Genomic DNA, 17,244 nt, shown 5'->3' with positions numbered 1-17,244 from the left:
GGTTGACCGCGACTGTACCTTAGCAGCAAAGGATGAGCTAGGCTTCTCCAGGAGGTCCCAAAGTTTCTTCCTCTTCTCCGAACAGCACGTGGTGGTAAACTCCTCGCCTTCCCGCTCTCTCATGTTCTCGGCCTCTCGTTTGAGCTCCTCGTTCATCTGCTCTTTCTTTTGGTGGTACCGGGCCTGGCAGCAGGATTCCAGGTAGATCTCGTCGATGCCCCAAAAGTCCAGCTCTTGGCTGAAGGACAGGGCGCACATCTCCTCCATCATGTGCAGCTTCCCCGTGCGGTAAAAGTTCAAAATAGACGTGAAGGCGCCAGGATGTCTGTCAAAAAAGTATTCGTTGCTGTCCAAGCTGTAGTCGTCGCAGATCTCCATGATGGAGTCGTGGGTGTTGCAGTCCCGCAGCTTGCCAAGTCTCGTGCGGGGCAGGCGGTCCAGTGTCCTCCACAGGACTTCGTGGAGGAGGCCCCCGACATTGAGCCTCACCCGGCGGGTGTGCTTGCTTCGGATGATGTCCACTGCGTCCGGCGGCTGCGCTCCGGACGACCTTGTCGCCACTTTGATCATCTTCGTTCGAGTCGCTCAGTCAGTGCCAAAGACGGGACGGTGGGGGTTAAGAAGACATGGTCCTCTGGGTGACCTCATCAGGGTCTGCACACTCTTGCCGTGGCTGCAACAACAACAATCGAGTGAAAAACGAGCTACATTGTGGTTCTTGTACTGAGCACTGAAGTTCAGCTCTTCTTTTTGTGGGGGACTCTACATGGAATTCCTTCACACTCCTCTATGTCCAAAAAAAGTATTCGGGTTCCCAGTGGTCTTGTCATCCTCGCCTTCAAGTTACACCTCCACAAGGCCACAGTGTTCAAGACAGGCCCAGAGCGCAGTGTGTCCCTTCGACTGATATAAATAGCTAACTTGGCTTCCCCGAGTAAAAGAGTTGGCACTTACGTTTGTTTTCCTTCTTCTATTTGGCCCTGCTCATTGAACATAAGGACAGAGAAAATGACACTAAGGAGGTTAAGAATACATGTATTAAGACTAACAAAAAAAAATAAAAATAAAATTCTGAATACCAAAATGAGGCGAAAAAGGTCCCCAACTAAACTCCGGTAATTGGTGACCCTACGGAGTGGACAAAATATATACCGCAGTCCTGTTGTATGAGTTGCTGCTCATTGTGTATGAAAGTAAGTTACAGTCTGTACATTTTGCATTAATGGTTTGCATGAAGATAGTTCATGATTAAAGTATGGTGAACTATACAATTTTATATACAAACTGTGAGGAAACAAATAACAGCTTGAGGCAAGAACGTTTTGCCTCTTACTTGGAGAAACGAGCGAGCTCATCTTTTCGCTTCCTCAAAGCGGATCCCATTTCTTAATAGTGAGAGAGTGACAACAGTTGCTGAGGAATAACTTTAAAACTGCTTTAAAAAATAAGTGTATGTGTTTTAATGTTTTTTTTTAATTCTACGTTTTCTCTATATCACGGATTTTAACCCATGGCCGGTGGGCCTGGCATAGAAAAGCGGATTTGCGGCACCTGCGACAGTGTCCTACAGCGGAAATGTCAAGAGGTTTATCCACTCATCAGGGAACAGAATAGATATATTAATCTGCTTTAGGAGGCACAGACGCTCTTCTTGCTGACAAGGGTGGACGCGGGGGATCCTTAGTTAGTTTAGTTGGACTCGCTTGTTAATGTGACCATTATTAATGGACACTTACACCACCTAATTAGATGCACAACGGGAGCTATCCGATACATTAAACATTCAGCCTGTACACACATAATAGCACAATCTATCATTTGTAGTTTAACAATGTTTATTGCAGTTTGCAGTGGTGTAATCAATATGCAGTACCTGTATTAATTGTTACAGGGTTTGGCTTTCTGTCTCGGAGGACTTTTTAGGCAACAAACTTTTATGGCCTGTGTTATGCAGGTTCTCCCTTTTCAGTGTGGACACATAAGTGATTGACAGCAACGTGGAGTTTTTTTTTTTTTGCATCAAGTCTCCTGAATCTTGCTCGGCGCATCAAATTTTCATCACTTGTGGTGGAAATCAAGTTGATACTTTTTTAAAAATATGCAATTTTGCCCATGTTTCAAGAATTTAGGGACACCATGTCATATATCTGTCATGTATGTACATGAGGGTCCACAAATATTATTTTATTATTATTACCTCTGATTATTTCCAGATAAAAAATAATCACAATAATAAAACTCCCATCAGTGCAACTGTACATATTTTAACCATATGATTTGTGTCATTGCCAACATATACGTTTACTGTATTAATTAAGTTCATTTTTGATCAAGTAGCATTGCATTTTCGGACAGTTTGTGAGCTGTCCAGTGCTGATCACTCTGCCGCTGTCTGGTGCTGAAATTATGCCTTTTTATAAAGAAAAATATTTTTTAAAAATCATCGCAGTTTTGACAAGGACTTCAGCATCCATCGATTCAAGTGGTGATAATGTGCTGTCATCAGAAAGTTGAGCATGCAGGAACACTTAACAAACAAGCGAGGCAAGAAAAGTGTTCGTACGTGTCTCCCGTGCAGCCCGGGTCATGCCGTGGACGTGCGGCGGCTTCATTTCAATCAGACGCGCGTGTCAAGGTGGAGAACTCGTCCGGATCTTCTGCGCTTGGCACGGATGTGATGAAGACATCATAAGCAGCGTGGAGACATGGGAATGTTGCCTCGTTCTTCCCTCTCTCTCTCTCTCTTTTCTTCCTCGTCAGCCGTCCTCCCCCAGGTGGGAATCAACAAGTCGAGCCGTGGAATACTTTGGATTTGGTTCGGGGGCTCCCCTCCTCGCAGTGTGCTGTATCCAGCTGGACGCCGTGTGGGAGTGTGGACTGCTCCCGCTGCCAGGCTTTCCTTCTCTCGAGCTCCTCCAGCTCACTTTAACCCTCGCTCTGCCAGACGGCTTCAGCAGCAAAGCCACTCCGTGGTGCGAGACCAGGTTGGGCACCCCAGGCCACCAGATGGCGCTGTTTATACAGAGCAGTGATTCAGGCGTGAAATTGATTCTTCATGTAAAATTGTCCTACACTGTTATTTTTTTTCCTCACTGGCTGCTCGGTCATTATGGGAGCTTTTTCGCTGTGCAACAGGGGAGTCTGACACACAGTGGGACTTGCATATATGAGGTTTACGCTGGCATATCAAATAACAAGTCACGTTTGAAATGAATAGAAATGCTGTTGTCTGCTCCTGCACCGCATTGTGCTGTCTGGTCTGCTTGCCTTGGCCATCAAGCACAGTATATTCTACATCTCTGTATAGAGATGTGGAGTTGAAAGATGGATAGACGGTAAGCAAATGACCTACATAATTGTTCCCATGTTAAACAAATGGAATTAAATTAGTACATTTAGCTTGTTTTTATGGGTTAAGCTAAAAAGAAATATAGAAAATAGATGACTTCTTTATTCTCAAAATAGTACAGATTGTACTTTTCTGGTAGATTTCAGCAACACAAACACCACTACGTTTAGCCACTCCTTTATGTTGTTTTTGTGTATTCGACGTTTTCATGCAATATTCATCGGCACGTGGCCTCACAATGCGTATTACATGGTACAAAGTGTCGCAACTGTCAGGAAGTGATCAACAGCTTCCCGGGGTCATCTAGTGTACAAATCTAAACTTTCCACTCACTCTCCAAACAGTGGGCAAGTGTGTCACTGTGACAGATGTGTGCTGCAGTGTTTAAAGTACACAGAGTACACATGAATTATTGCAAGTTAACATAAAGTAACATGTTTTATAAATTACGCAATGTTGGGAGACGTAATTTGGATACATACAGTTTAGGCGTCGGAGAACATCCCTGGTTGAGACGGAATGAAAGGGTAGCAATCTTCCGCTCAATAAACGTACGCATACACGCACAGACCATTAATAGTTAAAACAGAATGCTACAGCGGGGATTTGGTAAATTTAAATCATTTGGAAGAGTTGAAGCGACAAGGGTTTTTTATTCTATATGCGACAGAGAACCTTCTACTCGTTTGTCCAGTTTTGGGTGAAGTCACTAGCAAACCCGACCTAAAATATTCTTTGAATAACAATCATAGCAAAGGGTGGTTGAGGAGTGGTAAAAAGATCCCAGAAAAAGAACCCAACCGCCAGAAATGTGAAAACATATTGCAAAATAGAAAATATAAAAATAAATCTGAGAATATGCGACTCCACAGGTCTTTCTTTTTTTGGGTATTGATTTTGGTTTTGAATTTGATCAGTGTCTCAATGTTAGAGGCTGAAATACAGTTTTACACAGTTTTAAAATGTCATGTGAAAAGGCTCAACTCAGTGACGTGGGTCGGCGGTAGAATAATTTATGAGGGGTTGGCACTATCCTCCCCCATAATGCTGACACTGCAGGAAATACAGTATGACTAGAATTGAGTTGAATGAATAAAATGTGGAGAATGGCATAGAGCACTGATATCAAACTGAAGGCCCAGGGGCCAGATCCGGCCCGACACATCATTTTATGTGGCCCGCGAATCATGTGTGTCAACTTCCATGAACCATGCTAAAATATGTACCCAAACGTCAAATTATCATGTGTAATAAATAACGTTGAGATTTCATTATAATTTTGTTACCCTGTCCACACTCACTCAAACAATAGTTGAACAAACTATTATAATTGATTTGACTGATTTCAAAACTAGTAATCCATCAAATTGCTGTGTACAGGTAATAATATATAAACATTTATTTAGTTTGACTGTCGTAACGGCCCTCCGAGAGAAGACGTAACCCCAAAGTGGCCCGCGACAAAAATAAGTTTGACACCTCAGCCGTCGGGAATCATTCCAGATTGGAAAATTAAGTTCCTGCTACCTAAATCAAAAATTGCTCTCCTCGCCAAACCGATGCAAAAGACAAAACACACTATTTCACATGTATTAATTTATTTTTAAATAGAAAAATAAATATAAAATATAAAAGTATGAAGGGAATTTTGACACATTAAACTGTACATAGTGCACCTACGCTAACATGCACATACGGATTTGTGTTGGGACTGCAAAGGCCTAGTGCGTCTTCCTGGCTTTCATGCGCACAAACAAGTCTCCTTTTGGTTGGAGCATCCCGAATCCATAACGGCTGGTGTTTATCTCCGGCATGTGAGCGTTTATGTCACACAATTCCAAATCCATATCCAACACCAAGTACACAAACCTGAATAGGAGATAGAGAAAAGACAAAGTGGGCGCCAGACTCCGATAACGGGAGGTTTTGAGGCACTGCGCTGATTCCGACACACTCACTGTCTGATGGTATTGATGGCAAACTGCTTTCCCACACAGCCATTGGTCCCTGCTCCCCACGGCATGGTGTAATATTTCAGCCTTCTGCCTCCTTTGTAAAAATCCCTTTTCGCCGATCCATCTTTATTCAGGAAGCGGTCAAACTGGAACTTCTGCAAAACACATTTACAGAGCTGTGATGAGTCGGATTTGTTGACACAAATCCCCTTCAACTCTGTGTCAGTGAAAGTTTTAAAGTGACCTAGCGATGTCCTTCCCACGCTAATTAGCGGTGATTTTGTTTCACTGCCAAACCAATTCCTCAGAGGCACGCAGCTGACCTCTTATTGGAGGGGGAAAAAAACGGTCCGATTTGTGTGGGAGTTTATCCCACCTCCCCGATACAAAAGTTCATGTCCTCCCAATTGGTTTAAAGACAATGAAGTAATTCCCCGCCTGTTCGCGGCTTGTTATTTGTGAATTAATCTATTAATATGTTCTCCGCTATTTGCAAAAAAAAGAAAAAAAAATCACGTCAATGCATTTTGGGTGCTCTTCTGATAACATTAAAATGGCAACAAAGCCCTGCCCAAACAGGAATTGGTGTGAAAGGAAGTACTTTGGTGTGACTCTGTAAATGAAATACGATCATCGCCATGTCCCAAAGCAAATCTCTTTCAAGATGATGTCGGCGACGTGAGGTTCGTGACTGGTGAGGCACTGACTCCTCTGGAGTCGGATACAAAAATATGAACCAAAAATACATTAGCCTCTATTTATATGATATTATTACACTAATTTTTTTGGGGAGTGCGGCGATCAATCTGCTTCCGATTGTGATCATCGATTTTCATAGAAAATGGCCTCTCGATCACCAAAACCTGCCGATTGTTCTGTTGAAAACTGGTTCAATGGTAACTATTCCCAAATTTTACTTGTGAAACACTCATCTTCCTCTTTTGCTGATGCAACACATCCTACTCGTACTTGATAAAATTAATGATTAATTCAGAGAGAAACCGGTTCTCCTTGAGACCTTCGAAACGGGAGTTTCGGGACACATAAATCCTGAATCACAAGACAATGTCCACAATAGATTAAAACTACCGAAAGTAGAAACACCTCGAGTCTTCAATCTTAGATTGGCAAGCAGAACAAAGTCATTTGGACAGTTGCATGCTTCGCGTACTTTGTCCTGATGTTGGAATTGATGTTGTGTTCATGTTTACTTAGTTTTCAAGGTGACTGATGACTGTTCAAGATATCTGATGGTGCCACTCGGCAAATCAAGTGAAGAACCCGTTTGAAATTGTCTCGCCTGTGGCTGATAAATCTCGACATAGAAAATCTTTGGCCTCGATTTGTTTGTAAACACGACATTCTTTCCTCTCGCTACTCCGTGTCGATGTACCCGGGTCAAATCATTGGTAAGATCTTTATTTTAAAAGGTAATACGATACGAATTTGAAATGATAGCATACTATTTTTGGTGGTATAGTTTGTGGTATACAGTATTCATGTGGGAAACTGCAAACATTTTTCGGAGGCGTAAATTACTCGCGGTTTTCTGCGATTCACAGTAGGGGCTCGGTCTCTATCCCATGTAACTAGCGGTAGTCTGTCAGCAACGGTTTAGCTGCAATGGGGAGAATTACACGAGCAACAGGATCACTCACCTGCGGCTCAGTGTAAATCTCAGGGTCCATTTGAGGGCTGGTGAACGGGAACAAGCACACTCGGTCTCCCTTTCGCAGTTGGTACTGTTGACCATTTGCCATTTGAATGGTTTTCTCCTGGACTACCTCTCTGGTGATGAAGGGGGCAGCAGTGAGTCTGAGGGTCTCCTCCAAGGCACTGTCTAGGGAGGAGAGAAAGAGGAGTTACGACTGAGTGCGATTTCCTTTTTCAACGTGGCTCTATTCTTTGTAGTATAAAGAATTTTGTGTATTTTACTTCAGGCACATTTTTGGACAGCTATAGGTCCTTGAGAAGATTGAACCAAAGTGTGGACTTCATATCCTTTCTGCATTTTTGATAGCGATAGTCGACAGAAAGATGCCAGGTAGTAAAATGCAGACAGAATAAGTCATTCTATATCATTGTTGCATTTGCGAACTATATATTGGAAAACCATGACAATGTGATCATACATCACAATCATATCAGCTATTTTAATGGGTCCAAAGCTAAGGAGGATAACTGCTTTAGTGCTTTTTTTGTTGTTGGTTTTTTTGGGGGGGCACTATTCCCAATGTATGTATGCAACATAATTTATTGCTGATTATTTTGCTGACCCCAAGCTAAGGCTCATGCACCTCAGTTTGAGCGGCCACTGGTAAAGAGGATAACCTCAGTGTTCACCAACAGTGAACTCAAAGTCTGTGTCGCCTTCAACTCACCGAAGACCGGAGTGTTTCCACGGTAGTGGAGAAGGGAAGCATCTGTTGTTTCCATCTGGGAAATCTGCTTGAACTCACTCCTCACCGCACTCAACGCCTTAGGATTTGTCAACAAGAATCCCAAAAGCCAAAAGGCGGCGGGACCGACGTTACCCTGCGAGCAAACAGAAAGAGGACAGTGACCACGCTGTACTATTTGTCTCACTCTGCGGTTGCATAGCGACAGCGCAGGTGCTTGTTTGGCAAAGGCAAACAGGAGCACAATGTGACATGCAACAATGAAGGGAAGAACCTTCAATCAAAACACACCTCTTGTCCTTCTTTAGAGAGTCTCCTCGCTTGATAGTCTTATTTTGGCAAGTACAGAAACGATTTATTTAAGTAAACAAGGAAAAAATCATTTGAAAGTTGATGGTGCCTACCAGCTATCTGCAATCATTTGGACAAAAGTATTTCAAGTAGCGCAATGAAGACAAGATGAAAAGACCAAAAAATGTGACTGAATTTCTAATACTAATGAACAAAAGCCTATTCTCGGGAACTACGTGCTTACGAGGAATACACTATTTCTGGTGTGCAAATGGTCTTCATGATTAAAATAACATGTCCTAATGAAGCCCACAAACGCCTGAATCGCTCAAGTGTGACTCGGTGTCACTTCAAAGTTGTGATTCAAAAGTGGGAAATAAAAGCGATGAATGCAGAATAAAATGATGAGTAAGTTGCCGATGGGGGGCCAAGTTGACATCTGACCAACACATTGAATACAAAGGTCTCCAGCAGACCTGGAGGCGAGACGGAATGACTCAGAATGGAGTTTGCAATGAATGTGAGTGGAACGAGCATCCAAAGTGGCGATCACCCAAGCTCAATTTTATTTTCAAATGATATATTTTAATTTCAACGTTAAAAACGTGTTGTTATAATAATTCAGGTGTAAAAATGACCCTCGGATTAGTTTATCTTGGGTGAGCGGGGACAATCTGTCTATAAATGTTTTGTAAAGCGCTTTGTTACAGCTGCCGCTGTTGTGAAAGCGCTATATAAATCAGCATGTATTGTATTGTATTGTATAAAAGCAGTGCGGGGGACTTAAAAGTACAAATACTTAAGTTACTGTATATCAGGTATGTGTACTCTGTGTACTGTATTTAGTTTTCTGACGACTTTTTTACATGTACCCCTTACATTTGAAAACAAAGCTCTGGACTTCCTACTCCTTGATTTGTCAAATAATTACGTTTTGTCATTTTCTTTGATGCTCTTGGTTTAAAAACAAACAAACCAACAAAAAAGTTTTTTTTTCTTCCCAGCAAATGCACTCTGTAAGTTAATGAAAGTAGAATTATTTTGTGACCTGTTTTTTCTCTTGAACAATATGAAAAGTTATCAAAACGGCTATTCTACATACATGAACTGAGAGCCAAAATCCTTTATTTCAGCACATTTTTGTAAGTACTTTCTAAAATCCAATTTTTACTTATAATTTAGGACAGGAGTTGAATCATCACCGAGTCGTGTACACCAGAGTCGTCTTCTTACACAGGTAACTGTACTTTTACTTAAATACAAGGGTCAGTGTTAGTGACTCCTTTGGCCACTTCTGAATAAAAGAAGAAAGAGAACAGTGCCCTCATGTGGAGAGAAGCGCAGTATTGCAATTCAAGTTCAAAGAGAGTTCATTTGATAAAGCAACTTTGCCTCATCTCGATCAGGCTTTCAATGCTTTCAATAACATCTTCGTCCTGAGGTCACGCTCACCTGAGTGGCCCAAAGTTGCAGCAGTAGCGCCCGTTTCTGCATCTCCTCGTCCGCTCCCTCCCGTTGCAGAAGTCGCCGATAGGCGTAAATCCACGCGTTTGACCCCGACTCCTCCGTCTGACCCGCCGGCGCTAAAAGCTCCCACAATCTGTTACGAGCACTCTCGACTGTCCTCTTCTCCTCTGGAAAAAAATGCAATATATGATGAGTTTGAACATCAGCAATTTAAAAAAAAATAAAAAAATAAAACGAGATTGTCATCAGCAGAGGTTAAGAGGTGACAGATATGTCCGTAACGATGGTTATGTGTAATAATATTATAACTGCAGATGTCACTGTGAAGCTGACTACGTCATATTGAAAGCAAACATTGACACGGCACTGAGCAAATAAAGTATAGTGATCATGTCGAGGCAGGCTAGGCAGAAAGATGATACAAATGTGAATCATATCAGGTTTCAAAATAACATTTTTACACTCCCACCCCACCCTGCATATTCATACTGTCCAGAAGTGGATTTCAATTATGTTTTGTTGTTGTTTTATGTTGAGAGGGAAGAAATGTTATCTGTGCTGTATGTTTCACATACGTACAGCGCATTTGACAATAAAGTGGTATTCAATTCAAATTCAATTCAATATCACACAAGAGTTCATTTATGTCGGTGTGACAAATCAAAAAGTAAAACAGTCATGAAACACACTGGGGGAATGTGAGGGCCAATTATCTTATCATGTGACCATTTTTGATTGAGTAATACACTTCTTTCACTTCTGAGTGCATTTATCCTCACTGTGATTTCATGTGATAGATGAAATCAGCTCATCAGCTAACTGTGTGAGCTCAGTAAACAATGTGACATCAAAGCAGCAGGAAAGCTTGCAAAGACCTGCCAGTGATTACAACAAAGAACAAAACAAGAATGATCTCAAAATCATCTCTCTGTCGTGGCCCACATTTTCTTAACGGCACTTTTGTTCCCATCACAGAAGTCTTTGTTTAAAAAAAAAAAAAAAGCATTTCATCATAATTCATTGGACTAAACAAAACTTTTTTTTAATGGACTAAACAAAACTTTTTTTTAATGTAGAGTGGTGCCTGAGATAGACGTGACCCCAGGTACGAGTTTTAAAGAAATCAGCTGCTGTTGGATGATTTATTATTACTATTTTTTTTTTGCTTGGACTTAAGAACAACAAGTAAGTAACCCTTTATGCTAAAAAAATACAATGCAAGCGGCATATAAAAGCGAACGAATAGCATCAATTTTGCAGTGTTCAGCCTTCACGCAATGGTTATTTGAACACAAACGGTGGGGCAACATGTGTAAACAGACAATGTAACATTCACAGGAATATATTCTCTATCTGCCGAAAAAAAAATTACACGACTCTTTCTGCAACTTACTAATTCACTTATGAAATGCTTTGAGTTGCTATGTCTGAATTATACTGCCCCTGGGTGGCAACAGCGCACACACAAGAAGAAGCAATATAATGCCTGTTGTAGTGAAGCAAAAAAATGTGGCAAAAACTGTTTAATTCTTGACATTCTATTTCATCATATCATTTCTGTATGCTTTTGCGATTATCGTACTTATCTTCTTAAAAATGAATTCATGGCATTTTCATTCATTTCAATCAGGAAATATGATTTGAGAAACGAATGTTTGAAGTTACCAACTTGGCCATGAAATGATTGTTTTTTTAGGGGTTTTTTTCTCCATACAATCTATACCTTCAGTGTACATAATTAATGGACTGATATGTTTATGTAATTGTCATCCTCCACGGATGTAAAAAGAAAAAATAAAACCTTTTCACCAAAGCATACATTCAGTAAAACACACATCCACACACACGCCTTAATTAACTCCTTGAGTTATTGTTCAAATGACTTGAAGTTATCGTCATTATAAATCTCTCTCTTAAATTGATCTAATTGTTGTGTCTGATGCGTGTCGATGAGCAACTACTACACAGCATGTCATCACTATGGAAACCGCAAAACAAGTGCAGCGATGATATCAAGGCGGCAGAGTGGAGGGAAGAGGTGAATAAGCGCATAAGCGATGAGTCATAGCAATAAGTGGAGCAGACGGCACCTCCCGTTAGCCGCTTAATTGTCAGGGTTCAGTTAACGAGTCGTTACCTGGCTTCAAGCTTCTTCTTGCCACCTTGGTTAAAAGGTTGTCAAACCTGCGGTACTCATCATAGACGCTGGCAGGATCAGCGCTGTTATTGTTCTGTTCTCCTCCAAAGAGTGTCAGGTAACCCGCCCTGCACATGAAAGAGTGGCGACATGAAGACATCGTGTGTTGTTCAACTTCAGGTGTTTTTCCATTCGCCCACATAATTCGTTATACGGGGGTGGGGGGTGTCCCGGCGCTTACACACATCTGGACACGTCTCAGACGGCTGGCGGCCTGACGTCACATGTCTCATTGCTGGCCTTGTTTTGCTTACTTTTATCGCAAAAGTTCCATTTTCATGCAGGCGAGCGGAAAGGAGTCTTCAAACAAGTTCCCGAAAGAGTGGGGTCATCCGAAGTTTATCTTTGGCTGTTTACAAACAAAGCAACACCGGCTCGTACGTAAGCAGCAGGAGCTAAATGAATAAAGTGACTTCAGAGATTTGTTTGTATTGCACATGTTTGAACGTAATTGCGAAAAACCTGCAAGGACTGAGAACTAAGTAGTACTCAGTTGTGCAACTATAGCATGAAACAGTTTTTTTACCATTTCATTTTCCCGTTTTGGGCGCGGCGTAAACGGGACCAAGTGAGGAAAGCAAGACTTCATAGCGATATAGTGGACCAGGACTCCGAGCTGGTGTTTAGAGCGCCTCATTGTCGGCTGTGAGTATGTGCATGGCAAATGGAAGAAGGCGGGAGAAACGAAAATGTGTGCCAATTATTTTAATCAATCAAATTTGGGCAGGACCAGTTCAGGGTGCCCCCCTTCCCCCTCCCCCCACACTGCCCGAAGACAGCTGGGATAGGCTCCAGCATGCACTCGACCCCAGTGAGGTCAATCGCATCGGATAATGGATGGATGGATGGATGCAATTTGCTCAGGGTTGTTTATAGCACTCGTCTCCGTGGTACAAAACATCAATTTTGCCTTTACAGAAATTTCAGGGCTTCCCCCTTTAGTTTTCTGGCGAAAGATTCTTTTGTCATAGCGAGACATGGGCGGGTGTGTGCGTGTGGGAAGGTGAAAAAAAATAGGACTGACTTGAAGAGAACTCCGTATGAGAAGTCGAAGAGTTCCGTCTGTTTCCAGTATTTCTGGTTCGGAGGAATCTCGGCTTTCAACAAGGCCTCCAGGTGTCTGCTCATGGTGCCGTTTAGTGCGGCCAAATTAATTCCCAGGAAGTGCCTACATACGTTCGAAGGGAGGAAAATCTGGTTAACTGCTGAGCCAAAATGAGAACTTCCTGATTGATGGAGTTGTGACATGTACTCTGTGTCATAATAATTCATCTAAGCCTATTGACTTGGCCATACTAATTTCCGCCCAGATCATGCAACATGGGGGATTTATTTTTGCACATTTCGACACGACGATCGATTGAAAGAAAAGCGGCACGCCTTCAAAAGTATTCAATCAGCGTAAAATCCCCCACCCCTGAGACTATGTCACGGTTCATCTTTCGTGCCCTTGTCATGTGGAAGATTTATAGCCACCCACCAGTAATATTCTCAGATTTCTGTAGTCCTCCGCGTGGCAGACTGACCTTTGCGGGGGAGGGGATTCTCCAAATTAAGTCATTCGTAAACATCGGCTATGACGTTGGAAAACAATGACAACTATTTCTTAGCAATTTTCTGACACGTCACAAACCAAACCAGGAACAGGTTTGTGCATTTTCTGCCCTGACATTTTGAAGAGGGATTGAAATTTATTCTAATCCGATTCATTGTTTTTTTTCCCATCATCAGGTAAAATGTGTTAAAAGTATTTGGCGAGGAGTAAATTTGCATGTTTTATTTTTTTTTAATACCCCTAATTTTCCTCTACTGTAGGGTGGGGATGGAATTAATCCCACACCATCAACGGTCGTTCACTGTAATTCATGTTTACACCAGGTGAGCAAGCAAAAGTGAAACCAGAAGGTCTAAAAATAGTTGTCCTTCGTTTTAACCACACAGCCAGAGTGTTTATAAGGAACAAAATGATTGCAAACATGAACACCTGGCATGACCTCAGGCACTTGGGAGGAGGAGGAGTGAGGAGACAAGGGCGTACCGTTTCATCAGCGCTTTTGTGTGAGCGGGTTGATGATGCGGTAGGCGCAGCATGAAAATCCTCTCCATGAGCACGTCTGCATAGCCCTGAAAGTCCAGCGAGTCGCTGTCGTTGATCACACAGTCGTACGCGTGAGGATCCAGCAGCACGGTCACGTAGCGGCCGACGACACGCACCTGGACACACAATTATTTCTTGCTGAGACGCAAAGATGCAAATACGTGAAGCTACGATGTCATTCCCGAGTACACGATGAGGACAGAAGTAATTGTGAGGCGACTAAGCATTTGGATGTTTTTCAGTCGGGCTGAGCGATTTTCAAAAATAATCGAATTGAGATTTTCCCCCCTCCCTCAATATTGTGATGTAATATGCGATTAGTGTATAATACTAGAGTCACAATATAAGTCGAATGTCAGTTTACATCAGGGGTGCCCATTAGGTAGATCCTGATCTACCGGTAGATCTAAGACAGGTCCCAAGTAGATCCGAGGAGTGTCAAGAAGAAAAAAAACAAACAACCATTTGTGTGTCTTTGTACATGTTAGTAATATATTTTTTGTGTTAATATACACTGCACACTATTCATCTTGTCAGTCTCATTTTCACTAAAAAAAAACATTTAAAAAATAAAATAAAGCAGGTAAATCTTAAATTTGTCTGTGTGTGTGCGTGCGCGCGCCGGTAAGGGTAGATCCCGTGAGGTTAGTTGATCGAAAAGTAGATCTTCAATCCAAAAAGTTTGGGCACCCCTGGTTTACATCAATGATCTAAACAAACCTGTGGCTTTATCAGTTCAACTTTTCATGTTTCGCGAAACAAGATGTAAACATGTGGACTGTACTTCCGAAGCACTGAACTCATCTAGAGCAGGGGTCACCAACCTTTTAGAGAGTGGTGACTACTTCAGGTGTCCTGATTGTGTGAAGGGCTACCAAATTGATACACATCTGAAATAACATTTGTACAAATGACATTTAATAATATTAGACTGTGTTATTTTTAATACTTAATGATTTTAATTTTCAGGCTCTGAACATCTTATAGATGTCTCACAATACTGCCTGTGTTTGCATTTTTAAATCAGAATTTGTACTAGCAAATCACAATCCTAGGACTGGCGGGCTATTGGTGTGGTCCTTACGGGCTACCTGGTGCCCGCCGTTGGTGACCCGTGATCAAGAGACTATTGACATGCTGTTTAATTTTATTGTATTCAGTAATTAGATTCATTCCTCTTTAATGGGTATATTTATGGAAATAGCCTTGACATTGTGTAGGCACTGTTTATATACACACAACTCATAAGCGGTAAGCAAAAATATTCGACTGCTGTCATCATGACACAGTGCTATTGTACTCTGCGGTAATTACAACTACAACCGTGAACAGAGGAATAATTACGACAATGTTGATAACAACTGAACTGTTGTTGGATACGGCGCTTGTATTGCGTTGGTTGTGTGTACAGTGTATTTTGCTATTTTAGTTTACAGTGAGTGAAGCCACAAATTGTGTTCAACAACAAAAACACATACTTTTTGTAATTCAAAACACATACTTTTTGTTGTTTTTTTTTTTGCTGCGAACACAGAACCTGGACATGTTATTCATTTATTGGGAAGTTGGGATTTGTACCCAAAGGAACTCTCCGTTTGAATTTTTAACGCTCTTTTGGAATATATTTGTCCATCTTAAAAGATGTTCATTTACACACGTGAGATAGTCATACCTGTTAACTCATACGGTTTAGCCATAGTTCATACGGATTTTGTGGTGAATCTTACGTATATGGCCGTATCGCACAAATCATACATTCGGAAAATTTCCGGGGTTTTTTTCTCCCCTAACAGGTAGTTCCGTTTGCTTTTGCCCAGAATGATGCTAGTCTACTCGAATGCTTTCATTTCCAAAGTAAATATGAATGGATGCTGTAACTTCGAGTCGATGGGTCAGCATTTGGAGTTAGTGAAAAAAGTAACGTAGGAATACAACTCTGAACACAATAATGCCACGAAGTAGAATGATGCTTAGACATTAACAATAAATATCATGGAAAATTTCGTGGGTTTTTTTTCTGCCGTTATTTTGCCATATAAAATGCTTTGGTATGTTAGAAGTTTTTTTTTTGCTCATTTATAAGGATTTTTTTGGGTAGTTTATACAGGTTGTCGCTCCGAAAAGTTGACAGGTATGGATAGTAGAAGAAACTGCAAAGTTCTCAGTGGCTTATCTACTCACTGTAAAAATGTCGCCATGCTTCTGCTTCATTCGATTCAAGAACTTGGCTGCATCTTTTCCGAATTCAATTGCGTGACCAAGCCACGGGATAGCGCCTTTGTCAAGTGGTGGATCCCTCTCCGACCTGAAGCACAAAGTCAAATCGAATCTGAGCCCTGCGCCATCAGATAAAAGCAAATTAGGTTCTTTAGATAGACATCTGAAAAAAACGCCAACCTGGATCTGTGCGTGGCGAGAAAGTAGAGCAGCACGACTTGAACCAGTAGGAAGACAGTGAAGATCATCTCGTGTGGAAGTTGCCCTTGACGTGGTCGAGCGTGTATGTGCTCGTGCCGCTCCCGTCACTTGCTTTAAAAAGGCACTTGCCGAACTTCCTCCTAAACGTCACGACCTCGCGTCACAATCCAAAGAATCAGGCCGGTCCGACTGCGTCACCCAACACTTGTTGCTACAACAAATTGATCAGACGATCAGCAAAAGCCTATTTGGAGTTATTCGGTAGCACTTGAAACGGTGGCAGTTGTGTGCTGACTCCGATGGAACTAACAGGAGCTTGAGCAGGATCGGTTGATTCTGAACACAGCCGTATTTAGTTTTTTTCAACCAGTTATTTTTACTCAACCCCACAATAATATTCAGTTCAATTGAGTAGCACAAACTGTAGGGGATACCCCCCAACCCCCCAACCCCCTTAATGTGGATTAAGGGGGTTGGGGGGGGGGATTAAAAAACATCTTTTTTTTTTGGTCACAAAAATCTGGCATTTGAACAAAGGTGTGTAGGAACCTCGCCTATGATGAAGCTTTATCATGCAACTGTCGAGAGCACTTTTGTACTTACGTTAAAAAAACAATCTGGAATTTTTGCTATAAAATGATGAAAAATCTGTACAGGCAAAACATGTTTTTTAGCTGCTGCAAAAAAATCCACAGCTCAAAAGGAAGTGCATTCCAAAGTTTGGGGGCAATGGACTATAACGCTACATAGCAAAATGGGCCTGGATGGTTAACATACCTGCTTTACAGTTCTGAGGTTCAAGAGTTTGAATCTCAGCTTTGTGTTTTGTTTTGCAGTTTTTGTGCTTTGTGCCGCATGGATAATTTCAGCTCCCTCACACATTCCAAAAAACACGTATGTTAGATTCATATCACATACATTGAAGTGTCAGTCGAAATTGTGTCAGTCATTACTACATGCAAATCTTGATTTACAATTCCACAGTGTGTTCTTCTTTCCTGGTTCAAATAAGTTTAATCATTTACTGCATCACATTGAACATGCACTGAAAGTCAAGAGTATGGACACAA

General features: G+C 41.6%; 2 protein-coding genes across 2 annotated transcripts in view; both read right to left on the bottom strand.

Annotated features, from left to right (window-relative positions):
- LOC127608012 (potassium voltage-gated channel subfamily B member 1-like) overlaps positions 1–3,288 on the bottom strand; it is a 38,786-nt gene extending 35,498 nt beyond the window's left edge. The window contains exons 1-2 of the mRNA XM_052076826.1: positions 2,564–3,288; positions 19–673 (exon numbers count right to left, since the gene is read on the bottom strand). Coding sequence (XP_051932786.1) covers positions 19–570 — 552 coding nt within the window. The 5' untranslated portion in view covers positions 571–673; positions 2,564–3,288. The remainder of the gene's footprint in view (positions 1–18; positions 674–2,563) is intronic.
- A 1,642-nt stretch (positions 3,289–4,930) lies between these two features.
- LOC127607369 (prostacyclin synthase-like) lies at positions 4,931–16,302 on the bottom strand. The gene is made up of 10 exons (XM_052075600.1): positions 16,154–16,302; positions 15,938–16,061; positions 13,697–13,872; positions 12,683–12,826; positions 11,599–11,726; positions 9,447–9,628; positions 7,686–7,839; positions 6,963–7,144; positions 5,308–5,459; positions 4,931–5,218 (listed from the first exon to the last, which is right to left on the bottom strand). The coding sequence occupies exons 1-10, from the start codon at positions 16,219–16,221 to the stop codon at positions 5,071–5,073; spliced, it is 1,458 nt and encodes a 485-aa protein (XP_051931560.1). The 5' UTR covers positions 16,222–16,302; the 3' UTR covers positions 4,931–5,070.
- Between the last annotated feature and the right edge of the window lie 942 nt (positions 16,303–17,244).

Source organism: Hippocampus zosterae, chromosome 9 (assembly GCF_025434085.1).
Source record: "Hippocampus zosterae strain Florida chromosome 9, ASM2543408v3, whole genome shotgun sequence".
Taxonomy (NCBI): domain Eukaryota; kingdom Metazoa; phylum Chordata; class Actinopteri; order Syngnathiformes; family Syngnathidae; genus Hippocampus; species Hippocampus zosterae.
This window is presented reverse-complemented; position numbering and strand designations above follow the sequence as displayed.

Excerpts from the sequence above, each read along its gene's own strand:
- LOC127607369 (XM_052075600.1), bottom strand. The coding sequence starts at position 16,221 with ATGATCTTCACTGTCTTCCTACTGGTTCAAGTCGTGCTGCTCTACTTT. Across the intron at positions 7,840-9,446 it reads TGCAACTTTGGGCCACTCAG|GGTAACGTCGGTCCCGCCGC; the intron begins GTGAGCGTGACC and ends GTTTGCTCGCAG. Across the intron at positions 5,460-6,962 it reads AGATTTACACTGAGCCGCAG|AAGTTCCAGTTTGACCGCTT; the intron begins GTGAGTGATCCT and ends TGTGTTTTGCAG.